Raw genomic sequence first — 18,061 nt, 5'->3', positions numbered from 1 at the left:
CATAAAATTTTGCCCCTACGACCCTAGTGGTTAAGGGATCCAACCAACCCACCAACTTTAATTATTGCCTGCACAGTTAGACTACATAGCTACAGGACCTATCTTACCTACAGGCCTACATTAATGTTGCTGCACAAACTTCCGTCTCATCATAGAGAAGAGGCTCTTTTAGCTGGGCTCGCAAAAAAAAGGGCTCTTTCGACTCCTAAACGGCTCTTCAGAATGTTTTTGTTGCTTTCATCCATGTAACACTAGAAACAAGAAAACAAAAGAAGAAAAATTATAGGAAAAAAAAAACACAAGAAGAAAAAAATAAAGAAAATAGGGTAAAAAATAAAGAATGACAAACTTTGATCAGTCCTGTTACATTCAACGAATTTGCAAATACAGATGCTGCCCTACTTATGGACGAGATACGTTCAGGACGATCGTTCGTTGGATTAATTTTTTCGTCAATTTCTTCAGTGCTATATTTTGTATGGAATGTATGTTTAAGGCTTGTCTAAGTAACCTGTAATATTTTGCTTTCAAAAATCAACAATTAATAAAATAATATGCTCTATAAAGATAAATAAAGTAAAGTTTAGAATTAGGTGACTTCCTCCTCTGTGGTAGAAAGTGGCAGAAAAAGCGATCCAACCATTTTCTCAACCGCATCAAGCTTTCGTATTCCACTTTCATTTCAAAAGAAACGGCTCGCCTCTTCTTTACATTTTACACCAACCATATTGAATGGATGCACGAGATATCAAACAATAATATTGTCAACGTTCTTAGCGCGCTGGATATACAGTATAGTATGTTCACACACGAACTAAGAGAGGAAGCCAGATTTCTTCTTTGGGATGATGGCTGGGTGAGCTCTCACAGCGCGACACGCAGGTAGTGGCGGAAAGAAGCACTACAGTACTGTCCTGTACTCGGAAAAAGGTGCACAATACACAATAAATCTGACTTACAGCAATGCACAAGTATTTTTCAACGTCCCGAAAAAAATGTTCGTATCTATCGTTTTTCGTAACTCGAATGTTCGTAAGTAAGGGAGCGTCTGTCAATCAAGTCAATCTTTTTGCCAGCTTCTTTCTTCTACTAAAAGTAGGATTAAATGCAGTTCTGTATTGTGCAACCAACTAAATAAAGCTACAACATTTTAGTATTGTTATGTAATAGTTGTTGAGTAAACAAGTGATGTGTGTGTGCCGTGCACCCTTTCCAATATGACATTAGTCGATTCATTCAAATTTTAAAAAGTAACTAGTGATGCCTGTGGGGAGTGGCCCTCTTCCTCCGGGAGGTGTGAGAATTCTCCCACCGTGGTCCGCTGCGTGACGTAAGAGGCGACTAAAGTGGAGGCAGCGAGGGGACTGGGGATCCTCTTCTCTCTTTCTCTACTCCCTAAGAGACAGTAAGGCAAAGAAATGGGGGCAGGAGACCGATAGGTCTCGCAAACCCTAGTTTTAGGGTCACTAAATGTGAGAAGATGTGGAAGGAAAGCGACCTAGTGGAAGAAAGAGTTTGGAAGGATGATGACGAAAAGGAAGGTTGATGTGTTAGCCTTCAGTAAAACTGAGATGAAAGGAAAGAGTGAATTACAGCTTGAAGGTATTTACAGTAGAAAGTCTGGATTTACGGTGGACATGCTCGGGAAGGAGTGGCAGTGCTTGTGAATGAGAAAGCAAAGGAAAAACTGGTGAAGTGGAAAGAGATGTCTTTCAGATTGGGTGTGATTAATGTTCCGTGTAGAAGTATGGATGTTTATAAGTGCATATGGACCTGGTTCAGAAAGAAGTGCTGAGGACAGGGAGGAATTCTGGAAGGATTTGTCTGAATGTGTGGCAAGTGCGAAAGAGGGGTGGAAAGTGGTAATACTAGGTGACCTGAATGTTGGAGTTGGGTGATGGAATGGTTGAAAATGTGGTTGGTAAATATGGAGTACCAGAAAGAAATGAGAGTGGGAATAAATTAATTGAGTTATGTGTGGGAAAATGAGTTGGTGATTGCAAATACTTTAAAAAGAGGTTCGTGAATAATTGTACTTTTGTCAGAGTGGATGGTGGTGAGGTGTGGACAGAGCACTGATGGATTATGTAGTGGTTAGGAAAGGGATTTTAATTAGATTGTTAGATGTGCATGTTTACAGAGGTGAAATGAGTGGTATGTCTGATCATTTTTATGTGGAAGAAAGACTAAGAATAGATGGATCGTGGAGGGCTAGTAATTGGAAGAGAATGAGGGAAGAGAAAAAATTGTCAGAGTTGAATAAGGCAGAAAAGGAGAGTTTAGAGAGGATAGGGGAAGAGCATGAACAGATTAGTAGAAGAAAAGTGGGGATTGTGGAAATTGAATGGAAGTGGTTAAAAGGGGCAGTGTTGAGGAGTGCGAAAGATGTGTGTGGAAAGAAAAAAGTTGGACGAGGTATTAGAAAAAAAAGTAAATGGTGGAATGATAAGGTCTCAGAGGCTGTGACAGAGAAGAGGTGTGCCTTTGAGGAGTGGCTGTAAGATAAGAGTGGTAATGCGTATGAAAGGCATAAAGTGAAGAAAGGGTTGGTAAAAGCGGTGGTGGAAGCAGTGAAAAGAAAGCAAACGATGAATAGTGTCGAAAGATAGAAGTGAACGTTGAGGAAAGGAGAAAAGTGTTCTGGAAAGAAGTGAAAAGATTAAGAAAGAGTGAGTCTGGCAAGTAAAAGAAAGTGAAAGATGGGGACAGTAGATTGCTGGTTAGTGGTAATGCAGTCAGGACGAGATGGGCAGAGTATATTGAGAAGTTACTGAATCTGGAGGATGAGAGAGAAGTGAGAGTCGAGGTGATCGGTGGTATGGAGAGAATGCCCCTGTAGGGTGATTTAAATGTGAAGCCTGTGGAAACCTGGAAGGTGCAAGAGACAGTGAAAGAAGTAAAAAGGGGGAAGGTGCCTGGGTTGAATGGTCGTACTGCTGAATGCTTGAAGAAAGGTGGCACGGCTATGTTTGACTGGTTATGACGCTTGTTGAATGTGTGCTTTTTGAGTGGTGTGGTTCCTGTTGATTAATATAGTGCATGTGTGGTGGCATTGTATAAGGGTAAAGGTGATAAGTAAGCTGACTTCCTCCTCTATGGTATAAAGTGGCAGAAAGAGCGATCCAACCAAGAAGAAATCCGGCTTCCTCTCCTAGTTCGTGTGTAAACATACTATACTGTATCTCCAGCGCGCTAAGAACGTTGATCAAATGTTGAAAATGATCTACAGAGCAGAAGTACATGGAAGGAGACCAAAAGGACGGCCACAATTGACGTTGATTGATGGTGTTATAAGTGCACTGCATGAAAGAGGACTAAATATTGTGGAAGCCAGAGTTCTTGTTGGTGATACGAATGAGTGGAGAGGAGTTGTGAAAGGGTAATGGGATGTTCAGATGCGTTCTGAGGGATGGGCAGGGCACCTGTATGAAGCGGCAGGGGTAAACCAGTGAAAGCATTTGGGCCCTGCTGTTGTGTCACCCTAACCCGAGTGACACGGACGCTTTCTTGTGTCCCGTTTCGTCTGGACCAGGGGTGGCCAACCCTGTCATCGAGAGTCGCATGTCCTGCATGTGTTTGGAGTTTCTCCGCTCCAATACAGGTGATTCCATTTACACGGATATTATTAAGCGTTCACAAAGCTTGCTAACAAGCTGAAAATTGTCTTCACCTGTGTTGAAGCAGAGAAACCTCCAAAGAATGCAGGATATGCAGCTCTCAAGGACCGGTTGGCCACCCCTGATCTGGAGGGACAAAAGCATGACCAACTTGGGTGCCAAGGTGTTGAACTTTTTTGGGCAATTGGGTTGGCCATGGTCAATTTTTTTTTTTTTTTTGCTCCTTTTTTTTTTTGTGTATGTGTTTGTCTTGCTGTCGGTCAACCCTCTCGAGGCATATTACCAGGGTAGATTATCTAGATAGAAATAGTGTTGCAGAAAACGCAGCAAATTTAACTTGATTCTATTTCAGGTTTTGGACATGTTAGATGATGATTTGGTTGCAAAACTTGGAATTTATGTTGCTTACCGTTATTATTCACAGACTTTGTGTGATTGCTCGGACCCGTCGAAGAACACAGGGAACATTGCTTATAAATTAAATTACTATGGTGCATTCAAACTGATATGTCTGAATTCTGTACATCTTTTTTATGCGCGCAGGAATTTTCTTACGAGGTGACTTTGGACTTGCTGGCAAAGAAAACCTTGGAGATCTCAGTCTGGGACTACGACTTGGGAATGAGCAACGATTTTATTGGTAAACTGGCAAATGCACGATATCGCCAATACATTTTTGCTCACGGTTTATCTTGGTTTTTTTTTTGTTTTTTTTTTGTGTAAATCAGGGCTCTCAAACTAAATGAAGCTAAGTTCTGATTGAGGTTGGGCCAAATGCGGTTTTCTCTACAAAAACAGCGCGGATAAAAACATTTTGCTGTTCTTAAAGGGACAGTGTTTTATATTTGTCCACTAGATGTTGCTGTAATGTGTAGTGGAATGAAAAATGAGTTGGAGAAAGACTGCAAACTACAGAGACTGAAAGTGAGCAAAAAGAAAAATGGAGAAAAAGAAAAATAAGGAATTTAAGAAAAAAAATAATGTCAATGAAATAAAATTCATTTTTTCCTTTTTTTACTTTCCATTTGTTTATTTTTCACCTTTGTTATTGTATTTATTTTTCTTTTCCTTTTTACTTGGGTTTTAATTTTGTCTTTTTTTCCTTTTCCTTTTTTCCTTTTATTGTGATTTTTTTTCTTATTTCTTTTTTCTTCTTCTTTAGTTTCTTATTTTTCTTCCTTTCAAAAGTAATTACGTGCATTTTGGTCTCTTTGAGTCTCCATATTTTGACTTCTTCTGTTGTGCTTATAGCGCTCGTTTTCGGTGGCATGATGTAATACAGCGACATCTAGTGGGAAAATTATACACACTGTGCCTTTACACTTTATATTAAGACAATGGCCTGGGGCGCAACAATTTAGACCCATGATCTAAAGCAGGGGTCGGCAACCTATGACACGCGTACCACTGCTGGCACGCGAGGGGTTAACCAGTGGCACGTGAGCGCACAGCAAGATAACACAAATAATAATGTTGTTTGTTTAAAGCGCATTTTTACCTGAAATTTAGACATTTTCAGTTGCGCGCTGTGTTTAGGGTCGCGCCCCTCCTTTTCTGTTTCGTGTGTGAGTGCGTGTCTGCGCTGCGCCTCACAGAGAGCTCCGTGTTTTAACTCAGCCAACGAAACACGCGCGCGATAGGTATTATTTTCTTCCTTTCAAAAACTAATTATCTGCTTATGAGATAATACAGTGAAATATTTGACATAACTTTGTTTTAAAACATTTTCGACGGACCTTTTTATGAATAAAAGTGTACCTTGGTTCAAAAAGGGTTGAAAAACACTGAGTTATATGATTAAACTGTATATCCATGTTGTATATTTGGACTGGTGTAAAATTACAGCTCTGTCGGATATTAAAAAATTGTTGTGTGAGTCATTGATCTTGGTGTGGCACACTGATTTACAAGGACATTTGAAAGTGGCACTCCACACCAAAAAGGTTGCTGACCCCTGATCTAAAGTGTCCTTCAGTATTACTAGTCATTCTAGTATTCAGTCAAGATGGCGGCGCGTTGTGCAGACGCTGCGGCTTCGTCTTTTGTTTTTTAGTGTCCCCTGATCCCTCATATTTTCCCTTCGACTCCCTTGGCATATACAATAATATCCACTACATCCCGAGGGATATACAGAGACCACCGGATCTCCCTGGAAGATCTGCCTGCCGACAACGACGGAGCAAAAGGAAAAGGCTAACAGTCGGGTCTGAGCTAAGAAGGTGACCACACAGACCAGCGCTCCCAAGCATGTTCAACCAACGCCAGATCCATCGTCCACAATGAGTGAATTTGAGCTGCGGATCGCCACCAACAACGTCCGGAATTGGAGTATTTTTGTGTCATCACGGAGTCTTGGCTTTCCCGACGCCGCATTACATCACCGGCTCGAACGAGACGAAGACTCCGGTAAAAACGGGTTGGAGACTACGCGCTACAATAACAGCCGAACCATTGACACACACTGCTCACTCAATATGGAGTTTCTAGCAGTATCGTGCAGACCCTTCTATGTATCGGGAGAGTTAACTGTGGTCTTTGTGTTTGCTGTTTACTTTACACCGCTACCGTTTCACCGGATGCTAACGTTAGCATAGCGCTAAATCTCCTGCCCGCTGCTATCAATAAACAGCAGCTTGCACACCCCAACGGAGCTTTATCTTCGACGGCGACTTGATTCGGGCATGTATATGGACTGTACTCCCAAATCCATTCAATTGTGGACTGAGCAATTCGGAAAAAACACTGGACTATGTGTAATGTAACATCAAACATTCCGGTTGTATCCAGCAACTCTGTTTGACCCTCACCTTAAATAAAGGTTTTTAGCTGTAACACACTCTGACAAACATGCAATTGTGAATAAGGTGCCGTTCTATACAATCTGTGCAACAGATAGGGCACGCACACGTGGCGCCTGCGTCTGTGTAAATCTATTCTCTCTGTGTGTCTCTTTTGTAAGTGATTGAAATTATCACACAATTCGTCTATCAGTGCATTATGTTTACAAAATATAGTTTGATAAAAGTGTTATCCTGCAAAGGAGTACTTATTTTAGGCGCTTGAGTTGCATGCAATCATACTGCTCTTTGGCACACCCCTAGTGGCTCCCTGGCACCTTTTCAACAAACCCACGCCCCAGCAACCTCACCCAAGTTGAATGCCTAGCAATCAAAGCTCGGCAAGGCCGGGGCATTATCCTTGTTGGACATAAGCATATATGTTAAGTTTCAGAAATGGGAAATCGGGAAAAAAAATTTCCGACATAAAAATTTCGGCGACAAAAAAATAAATAAATATATTTTAGAAATCAGTAGATGTTGCTCTCAGATCGGTAGGCGGGAGAATCATAGCCAAAGCAGTAGTCTCCTGACCAAATCAGGAGTCTTAACAAGTGTGCATTAGTGTTTTTCACATGATAGCAACGGTATGCATTTAAGTTGCATTCCAATCCAAATTCCATGTACTTTTTTAAGAAAATTGATACTGTACAGTGGAGATGAAAATTCGAGAACAACTCGTCAAAAATTGAATAATTTTTACATAAGTATAGTGGAACCTCGGTTCTCGACCATAATCCGTTCCAGAACCCTGTTCGAAAACCGATTTGTTCGATCACCGAAATCATTTTTCCCATTAAAAATAATATAAATCGTTTTAATCCTTTACAACACCCTGAATGTTTACCGTGAATGTTTAACGTTAACATAAAGCTAACCCGGGCTAATCATACGTCCGCGTTATCGTAATCTTCCATACGAAAGATTATGCTAACATGAACGTGTAAAAATAAAAAAATCAGGTCGTTTACAAGTCATTTACCACCCAGGTCTCCACAACAAGTGGTGAGCGGTTCATTGGAAAGGGGGCTCCGTTTCAACACCCTGAATTTTGGGCTCAGTTCCAACACCCTGAATGTTTACCTCGAATCATAAAGCTAACCCAAGCCAATCGTACGTTTGCGTTATTGTAATTGTCCGTACGAAAGATTACGCTAACATGAACGTGTAAAAATAAAAAATTCAGGTCGTTTACAAGTCATTTAGCACCCGGGTCTCCACAACAAGTGGTGAGCGGTTCATTGGAAAGGGGGCTCCTTTCTAACACCCTGAATTTTTGGGCTCAGTTCCAACACCCTGAATGTATACCTCATAAAGCTAACCCAGGCTAATCGTACGTTCGCGTTATCGTAATCTTCCGTACGAAAGATTACGCTAACATGAACGTGTAAAAATAAAAATATAAAAAAGGATAAAGAAAAGAATTATGATTAGGATTTCTTACCTTTGTGGTGGTGAGCAGAAGGAGTAGTTGTACGCACTACTTTTCTTTTTTCACCTGTAGCAACTTTGCTGCTTGCACTGACTTTCTTCGGAGGCATAATTAGGGGCTAAAACACTTCGTACACCTATATTAAAAGCGAAAGCAAAACGAAGCACGTCCGCACACGATAACAGTTGGTCAGAAAAAGAGCGATCTACACCCTTACGCCGCTCTGCATCGCACCCTAGCGTACGCACTCACGCATTACCGGCGTTCGAACTCCGATTTTTTGACCGAACAGCGAAGCAAGAATTTCTCGAAATTTTTGGTCGGACTCCGATTTGTTCGAACTGAGAGGCTTTCGAAAACCGAGGTTCCACTGTACTATCTTCACTGTTCCACACTTAATAAATTCACCCTCTGTGAAAGGTTTGCAGTGCTCGGCAAACAGCGACAAGACCTCGTAGCTTGTTTTTGTAACCTTTTCAGTTGAATCGCGGGGTCTCGTGAAAAAGCTCTGTTGTGCTGAGCAAAAGAGCCTCAATTTCCTTCCTCTTTTTACAGTGTTCGTTTCCAGTTAGCTTTTTGTCGTCAGCATGTTTCGTCTGGCAGTGTCTCTTGATAGTTTATTCTTTGAAATCAGCCATAGCCTCACAGTAAATTAGGCAGACGCAGTTGTTTTGAATTTCAGTGAAAACATTCTCCAATTTCTACTTGTCAACTTTACAGTCACCATGTTGGGTGGGCTAAAACTCGCTCTGAAAACCAAGATCAAGGTGGCCAGAAGGTTACTGCCATCATCTGGTGAAATGGTGATTTAAAAAAAATGTTTTACAGTTTATTTTATACTGGCTAAACTTTACTGGTCAGCTGTATACAGTGGAACCTCGGTTCTCGACCATAATCAGTTCCAGAACCCTGTTAGAAAACCGATTTGGTCGATCACCGAAAATCGTTTTTCCCATTAAAAGTAATGTAAAATCGTTTTAATCTGTTCCAACACCCTGAATGTTTACCATGAACGTAAACATGAAGCTAACCCAGGCTAATCGTACGTTCGCGTTAGCGTAATCTTCCGTTTGAATTATTACGCTAACATGAACGTGTAAAGATAAAAAAATCAGGTCGTTTACACGTCATTTAGCACCCGGGTCTCCACAACAAGTGGCTAGCGCTTCATTGGAAAGGGAGCTCCGTTCCAACACCCTGAATGTTTTACGTAAACGAAGCTAACCCAGGCTAATTGTACATTAGCGTAATCTTCCGTACGAAAGATTACGCTAACATGAACGTGTAAAAATAAAAAAATCAGGTCGTGTACACGTCATTTAGCACCCGGGTCTCCACAACAAGTGGCTAGCGCTTCATTGGAAAAAGAGCTCCGTTCCAACACCCTGAATGTTTTACGTAAACAAAGCTAACCCAGGCTAATCGTACGTTCGCGTTATCGTAATCTTCCGTACGAAAAATTACACTAACATGAACGTGTAAAAATAAAAAAATCAGGTCGTTTACACGTCATTTAGCACCCGGGTCTCCACAACAAGTGGCTAGCGCTTCATTGGAAAGGGAGCTCCGTTCCAACACCCTGAATGTTTTACGTAAACAAAGCTAACCCAGGCTAATCGTACGTTCGCGTTATCGTAATCTTCCGTACGAAAGATTACGCTAACATGAACGTGAAAAAATTAAAAAATCAGGTCGTGTACACGTCATTTAGCACCCGGGTCTCCACAACAAGTGGCTAGCGCTTCATTGGAAAGGGAGCTCTGTTCCAACACCCTGAATGTTTTACGTAAACAAAGCTAACCCAGACTAATCGTACGTTCGCATTATCGTAATCTTCCGTACGAAAGATTACACTAACATAAACGTGTAAAAATAAACAAAGGGTAAAGAAAAGAATTATGAATAGGATTTCTTACCTTTGTGGTGCTCAGCAGAAGCCATGCTGTATGTATAGCAAGATCCGGAAACTCGCACACATTCTTCATATTTTGCTATTATTTCTTTCTTAAATGCAATAGTTGGACCACTAATCTTCTTTTTTCACCTGTAGCAACTTTGAGGCTTGCACCGACCTTCTTCGGAGGCATAATTAGGGGCTAAAACTCTTGGTACACCTATATTAAAAGCGAAAGCAAAACAAAACACGTCCGCACGTGATAACACTTCTTTACGAGGGGTGGGGGCAATCTACACGATCTACACCCGTACGCCGCTCAGCATCGCACCCTAGCGTACCGGCGTTCGAACTCCGATTATTTGACCGAACAGCGAAGCAAGAATTTCTCGAAATTCTTGGTCGAGAACCGATTTGTTCGAACTGAGAGGCGTTCGAAAACCGAGGTTCCACTGTATTAAAACTTTTATGACAGCGGCTGCGGGCCAGAAAAAAATTTATCGAAGAGCTGTAATTGCCCTTCGGGCCAGACTTTGGACAAGTCTTCTATAAATGTTTCAGTAGTTTTAAGTAAAGCAGACTTTGTTTTTCCATTGTGTGATTTGGGGTGGTTCAGTTCTTATTATTCTTTAGTCTTTGTTTATTATTTGCATGATATCGTCATTAAAAAATTTGAAACCGATAAATATTTAGGTGATTTTAGTTAAAGCACTGATTATTTTCAGTTTAGTTCCTTATTCTTCCCCGTTTTAACATTATTGACATGCTATCCAGATTAAAACATGGAAACATATACACCTTGGAGATTTTAGTTAGACAATTTTAATAATGTGTAATTTTGGACAATTCAAATACTTATTCCTCACCCTTGTCTTTTTTTTAATGGTATCCTAATTGAAAATACACAATTTTTCCATATGGGTGATTTTGACAAAAATGAAATACCACTTGTTGGGAAGTTAATTGTAGAAATGTGAGAAAATCCAATAGGATCAGATCCTTTTTTTATACTCGTCTTTAGGGTTGGTGCCACATTACGTCATGAACTAAAGAAAGAAATATGAGAGATTCCCAGCAAAGGACCGATCAAATTCTGTTCAGAGGAGAACTGCAGGTTACAAGCTTGTAACTTTTGAAAGGCGGATATGATGAAAAAACGTATCCCTCACACGCTGAATTATTGACCCATTAATGACAACCAAAACTATTTTCGGGGAGATGGCAAACTGTCGTTTTTACAGGTCACTATTCTTGATGGAGTTTCATGACTGTGATAGTGAATGTGTGGCGCAACAAGGGTTGCTGACTAGTTAAAATGTTGTATTTTGAAAATTTTATGTTGTTTAATCCGTATTTGACTGTTAGGGGAAGTGTATCAGTATTTTTAGGGGTATTAAATTTTGTAAAGCAGAAAAAGTAAGTGAAGTATCAGTATATTACCACTAGATAGCATAGTCTCACAGGTCAGAGAAGGGTGCTTGGGCCAAGTCTCACGGGACCTCACGTAATTGAATGAGACTTGATTAAAAAAAATCATCCTTAATGTCAACAAGTAAATAGTATCGTGTGAGACTGACATTTATCATCTATTTTGCAGGTGAGATGTATATACTGTTATCACGTGATTTATGAGCCACCAAGAACATTAAATCAATGCAAATTAGAGTGCACACCATTTTGTTGTGACGCTGGGAGTTTTAGTACCGCTTTGGTCCGGCAAAGAACGCCAAGACAGTTTTTGTAAAAAGATCTATGTTAAAAAAGGTTAAACTACATTTTGAACATTGAATAATTTGCAAATAAAATTCACACAAAAGTTTCAAATTTGTAGTGTTTGACTGTTTCATCATGAAAAACAGTTAACAAACTTCAAGGGAACAGACAGAATTACAGAGAAAGACCATCAGAAAATAAGCAGTGTCTGAAACTCATAACAAAAAGTTACCGGACACCAGCCATAAAGTTGCCTGCCCCGTTTTTCACAACTTGAAAATAAAGATACATTTTAAGAAGACTAATCGCAAAAAAAAACATTGTTGCAAAGTATTAAGGATTGATAATCAGAATATATAACAGAACAACACTTTAAAATTAAGTTTTTTATATATCTACTTATAACATTCATTGCATGTATATGACATTGCGGTTTTCCATCTGCCATCAGTATGTACCTGTATTTACTCATCTTCATTCATGCAATGTTTGCGTTGCGTCGTCTCTTACAAGCCATGTGAACTCCTCTTTCTACAATGCTTTTAATGTATGTTTACGTTTTGTAGCATCATAAATTTTGGTAGCTTCTTTTGAATCTTTCTTCTGGGGCTGAGGTTTTGGCTTGATTCCTAACCACTTATCCATTTTTCTTGTGTTCTCTGTGCATCTACTTTGGAAAATTATATGCAAATGCACGACCTTATAATGCTCGGGAAAGTCCGGAAGCACGAAGTTATTCGATGCAGGCTTCTGATTGGCTGCCGAGTATGCAAATTGCTAATTTTATTGATGACCCACCGTTTTCGTAATTCGGAGTTTTGGGGAAACGTATGGAAGCTTAAGACCAAATTACAAGTAGCCGATGCTCTACATAGAGGTACACAGCAGTGGTGGCTGGCCGAAGTGTCTCCCCGTTTTTGAAAACAAACATTTGTGCGTTTACAAGCTCAGTGGCCTTGGGGGTAGGGCGCCCGCCCTGAGCTTGGGAGGTTACTGGTTCAAGCCTCGGCCGGGTCACATTTAATAATAATAATTTCCTTTGTATTGTCATTCTTTGTAACAATGTACACAGAACGAAATGTCGATACACCTGACCCGTTGTAGCGAGTCGATGCAGCCGCAGCCAAAAGAGGGCGCCGCCATTATACCAATTAGGTATGTCTCGGCCGAGGCGCGAACCAGCGACCGAGACATACCTAATTGGTAAGACTTATAACATTGGTACTCATTGTCTCCCTGCTTGGCGCTCGGCATTAGGGGTTGGAATTGGAGGGTTTGGTCACCTAATGACTTCCAACACATCAGTTGGGTTGAGCGAGGGGGCTGTATCAATCTCCCAGAAAGAGTCAGAAATGTGAATGTGTTCTTGACTCTAGCCACCTCCCACTAGGGGTATATGGCTCCAGTATATATAGCTCCATATATAATATATATATATATATATATATATATATATATATATATATATATATATGGCAGCACGGCGGCGCAGTGGTTAGCGCTTGTGCGGCACAGTTCATGTCATGGGAACCTGTCGTGGGTTCAAATCTAGCTCCAGACTTCCTGTGCGGAGTTTGTATGTTCTCCCCGTGCTTGCGTGGGTTTCCTCCGGGCACTCCGGTTTCCTCCCACATTCCAAAAACATGCATTTCAGGTGAATTGGCCGGTCCAAATTGTCCATAGGTGTGAATGAGCGAGTGAGTTGTCTGTCCCTGTGTGCCCTGCAATTGGCTGGCAACCAATTCAGGGTGTCCCCTGCCCACTGCCCGGAGATGGCTGGGATGGGCTCCAGCCCCCCCGCGACCCTAATGAGGATAAGCGGTACGGCTGATGAGATGAGATGAGATATATATATATATATATATATATATATATATATATATATATAAAACAAGTCATTCTGACCTTCAGTGGGCATAAGAAGAGTTGAAATTAATTGCAAGTAACATCCAAAAACAAATCCGTATTCGGCTTTGGCGGGTTTGTTGGTAGCATAACATTGAGACCAACGCTGACCGGAAACTTTAAACCATCCTGAGATTTTTCCGGAAATACGTCATCGTCTCTCGTGCATAGAGCCCATTTCAAAATTTCCAAACCGAACGAAGATTTCAAAATCGGAATAAAGCAAGCTTGATTTGAAATAAAAATCTTTCTGGGTTTTGTTTTGTTTTTTCCTTGAAAAAGTTGTCGGACACCCGGGCAGAGACGTTTTGTAAGTTTTGCGCCCGGCATAAAAGAAGCACACCTCGGGCGTCCAAGCAGATGTTATTTCAAACACTGAAATAAGTAAAAAATAAATAAAGCAAAAAGAAAAATATTGATAATGATTTGTTTAAGTCTACCCAAGGGACACATTCCTGGGCATACTGTATATGATTTTCATATTGGCAATGTTTATCATATTCCAAAATTTAACCCCCCCCAAAAAAACAAATTTGTTGACTACATTTTGAAAACTGGATTTGCTTACATTTTTGATTATTTTTCTGTGAATGAAAAATTCTACACAAATTGAAATGTATTGCTTTTTCTTTTTTGTTTTGTATAATACATCCAAATGTAATATGATCTGTGGATAAGGTGGTAGGAAAAGACTATCTTACATATTTGCAGGTGTATAGCATACATTTCTATGCATTTTTTAAATTATCAAGTTAATTGACAAACACTTATAATTATAATCGTCTATATGTCCAAAACTACAATATTTGAATTAATATTAGGGAAATTAGAAATCCGATTAATCGATTAATCGAAAAAATAATCAAACTGTTCATCGATTATGAAATTAATTATTTGCAGCCCTATACAAACAATTGATTATTCAGAAAAAATGACACTTTTACTACGCAACAGTTTAAGCAGGTTTTGTTTTGTCTATACTATGCTACTACAACAATTTTTAACAAAATGGATAACGCATTTCAACCAAAACACGGTATTTTGAAAACATGTACTAATCAAAATTAGAGAACACTTTCAAGTGCCTCCCACCTAATGTTGCTAATATAGGACATGGTGTTAATTTTCTTGATTATCAACCCCTATTTAATTGGCATTCTAACCGCCAGTTTCACTGACTTTGCAAAATGGGGGCTGTTCTAAAGTGACTGAGAGCCTCCGGCAGCAGGTTGTCCAGATGAAGATGAAAGGGATGACCCTATCTGCGACAGCCAGACAAGTTGATTGTTCAAATCTGTGATTTCAAGATTATTGACTCTTTACAAAACTACAAACTCATTTAAAGAAGATAAACGCAAGAGGACTGGTCACTGCGAAGAATGTCAATTGATAATTATTTATACACTGCATATTTAATGGATTGCCAACTCAGGGCTGATCATGGGAAAGATCTGTCTCGCCATACAGAATCTGTCCTTCTAACAGCATTTGGACTAAAGGCTCACACTGCAGTGACCAAACCTCTCATTGACAACAACAAAAAATAGAAAAGCTAGACTGACCTTTGCTGAGGAGCATGTTGTCTGGGCAAAGGAAAACTGATTTAGAGTCCACTTCAGTGATTAAAGCAGATTTAATTTATTTGGGTCCGATGGGAAGCATTATGTTTGGCGACACATTGGAGAAAGACTTAACCCAAAGGGTGTCAAAAATCAGTGAAAGGTGACGGAGGAAATGTAATGGTTTGGTTTCTTCAGCAGGATTTGGGCCTCTTGTACAGCAAATGTGTTTCACCCTGGTCATCCTGGAAGGAGGATACCACTTGTGAGGTCCCTTCTCAAGGTTTCTCTTTTTCCTCACGCTGAGGTTTTGAGTTGTTCCTTGCCCGCATGTTGGTGTAAGATCAGGTAATTGTATCATTGTAATCCTGTGCAGTCCTTTGAGAAATTTTTGTGATTAAGGGCTATAAAAAATAAATTTGACTTGACTTGACTTGACTTCAGAACCTTCTTCAACAGCACATCGTTCATTCATTGCCCAATCAGCCTGCAGTCTTCATGCATGACAATGCTCAATGTCACACAGCAAAAAGGGTAAAGATTTCCTTGACATTGAGACATTAAGACATTGAATTAATGGCATGACCAGCCCAGAGTCCTGATGTCCACCCAAAAGAGAACCTCTGGAAAATTCTTGGTGAGAAGTTTATGGTCAAGAAACCGACTACAATCACCGAACTGTGGAGAAGGCTGGAAGAAGAATGGACCAAAATCACACGATAGCAGCGTGAGAGACTAGTACTATCCTGTGGTCGCAGATGTGCTGAAGTCATTCACAGCAGAGGCCTGTACACTTCTTAATAAAATCTGACTGTTGTAACCTTAAAACTTGTTTCCATGCCAAAGTCACTGTTGTCCCTTCATTTTGATCGGAATGTTCTTTAAATTTGATCCGTCTGTTCTCTGAAAAATATTTTTTTACTGAAATGCTTTTCGGCCTTTTGTGGAAAAAAATGTTTTAGCACGATGAAATAGACACAATAAAATGCCATTTAAATAATGCCAGGCTGAATAATCAGCCCTTTCTTATTTTCAACCTACGAAATCTGACCCGCTTTCTGAAAAGTTTGAACACCACTGATTTTTAGGTTTTCAAATTACAATGATGATGATACCTTGCAAACAATGACAAAAGGGAGTGGAATAATAACTGAACCATCACAAGTATACAACATAGTATTTGCTTTAACTAAAGCCAACCAAACATTCTAGGTTTTATATTTTATTAAAAGCGTGCAATGACAAAAGCGGAAGGAATAAGTGACAGAACTGCCCTAAATCACATGGATGAAAAAAAAAATATGTAAAGGATTGTGGCTTCACAAGTGCTGTATAATTTAAGCATAAAGAACAGAAGAATGAATCGCCACACATTAAACAAATTATCGTAAATTCCGGACTATAGAGCGCACCTGATTATAAGCCGCACCCATCACATTTTTAGGGGAAAACCGATTTTGTCCATACACAAGCCGCACCTGTATATGAGTTGCATGCACCCACACCCGATAAACACAAAATTAATCCAAGCCAAACTTCAAGTCCCACGATTGAAACTAAATGTCCTTCTTTTTTTTGGTTTGAACAAATTTATTGACACTAATAACAGCAAACAAACAATGTGAGGTCCGAACAACCCCTCTCCACACAGTTCAAAAATCACAGCCGCCAAAATCTACGTAAAATGATATAGGTACTTAAAATTTGTTGCAGACCTGCAGATTCTGGGTGCCCGTTGATAGTAATCCAAGGAAAAACAGGGTATATTTCCAAAGGTAAGGGTGGGAAAAATATATATCCATTATTGTCCGCCGTGTCCACAAAAACTCACCTTTACCGGTCCCCACTTTCCCATCAGCCCGCGTTTGCTCCGCTCCAGAATAAGTGTCTCAAATAAATACAAATAAATACATTACAAAAATATACAGTTGCAAATACATATTACACATATTTACAAAGAAAGACGGTACATCGAGAGAGTTTTCAAAGCTTTAATAATATAACTTTCATCCTAAACCGTGCCTTTGGGAGGTAGCCTCATGCTACTAAATGCAAATTAGTCTGTTAAGGAAATAAATGCCGTAGTCGTTAGACTCACGGCAGACCATTCGCTTCTTCCTCCTTGGTAATTTTACCAAGTTGTCTTTCTCAATGTTGGAAAGAAACGTTATCATGATGACGTTGTTCCACGCTCCCTCACGCCATTACACCCCAGCAATATGACCATTTGCTTTCAACATGGGAGCTCGTCATGATTCCTATTTTGTGCAGTTTGCACGATGAGGGTATGTTTACGTTCATAAGTTGTGATCTTCCTCGGCGCATAGGTTCCCCCGGTCTAAATCTTACCTCTCCCTTAAAAAATTTACATAAATTGGCCGCATCTCTGAATAAGACGCAGGGTTGAAAATTTGGGAAAAAAGTAGCGGCTTATAGTCCGGAATTTACGGTAGCTCTCCCAGCCCTTGCTCTCAGCAAAAGTTAACCGTTGATAATGGATCAGGGCCACAACAAAACTATTCAACAGCCCAAACTGAAAATTCTGACAGCCCTTGCTCGCAGCAATAGATGACTGTGGGTAATGGATTGCAATCACAACTGTGCAGTTACTTTTAGCATGAAAAAATGGAAGAAGTCAATGATCTAATTAAACAAAAAAAAGGTGTCTGCCGCCCATGCTCTGAGTGATAGTTGACCAGAGATAATAGATCACGGCCACAACAGTGAAATTCATTCCAGATAAGCCAACAAAAAGTCGTTCTGCCAGTCCCAGTTCACAAAAATACAGGACTGGAAATAATGGATTACGGCCATCAAATACAGTTTGTTTCTTTTAAGTCAACTGGGGATAATGGAACGTGATTAGGGTGCAATAAGGGAAAGTGACACAAGGTGTAATTAGAAATCAGGGCCAAAGAGGAAGTGATTAAAAAAAGCAAGTGGGGGGGAAAAAGAGAACTACAATTGACAGCAGGAGTGTGACGTCCCAGCAAAAGAATGAAGCAAAAGAATACTTGCGCTGGTCAGAATACAGAGGAGAAGAAAGCTGTTGTTTCAGCTAGTTGTCCTCACGATTTGATTGGGTGTCCAAATAGGAGAAAAAA

General features: G+C 40.1%; 1 protein-coding gene across 15 annotated transcripts in view; it reads left to right on the top strand.

The window, feature by feature from the left end:
- The window catches only part of doc2g (double C2-like domains, gamma), a 139,710-nt gene that overhangs the window by 105,099 nt on the left and 16,550 nt on the right, over positions 1-18,061 (top strand). For 9 of the 15 annotated variants that reach the window (XM_088342846.1, XM_088342853.1, XM_088342855.1 and 6 more), the window contains one exon: positions 4,161-4,257. In XM_088342846.1, coding sequence (XP_088198972.1) covers positions 4,161-4,257 — 97 coding nt within the window. Of the gene's footprint in view, positions 1-4,160; positions 4,258-4,345; positions 5,500-5,641; positions 6,466-15,158; positions 15,391-18,061 lie in introns of those variants that run through there. The other 6 variants (XM_088342859.1, XM_088342850.1, XM_088342851.1 and 3 more) reach the window with 6 other exon arrangements.

This window comes from Urocampus carinirostris, chromosome 8 (genome assembly GCF_059441175.1).
Source record: "Urocampus carinirostris isolate Australia breed hairy pipefish chromosome 8, RoL_Ucar_1.0, whole genome shotgun sequence".
NCBI classification, from domain to species: domain Eukaryota; kingdom Metazoa; phylum Chordata; class Actinopteri; order Syngnathiformes; family Syngnathidae; genus Urocampus; species Urocampus carinirostris.
This window is presented reverse-complemented; position numbering and strand designations above follow the sequence as displayed.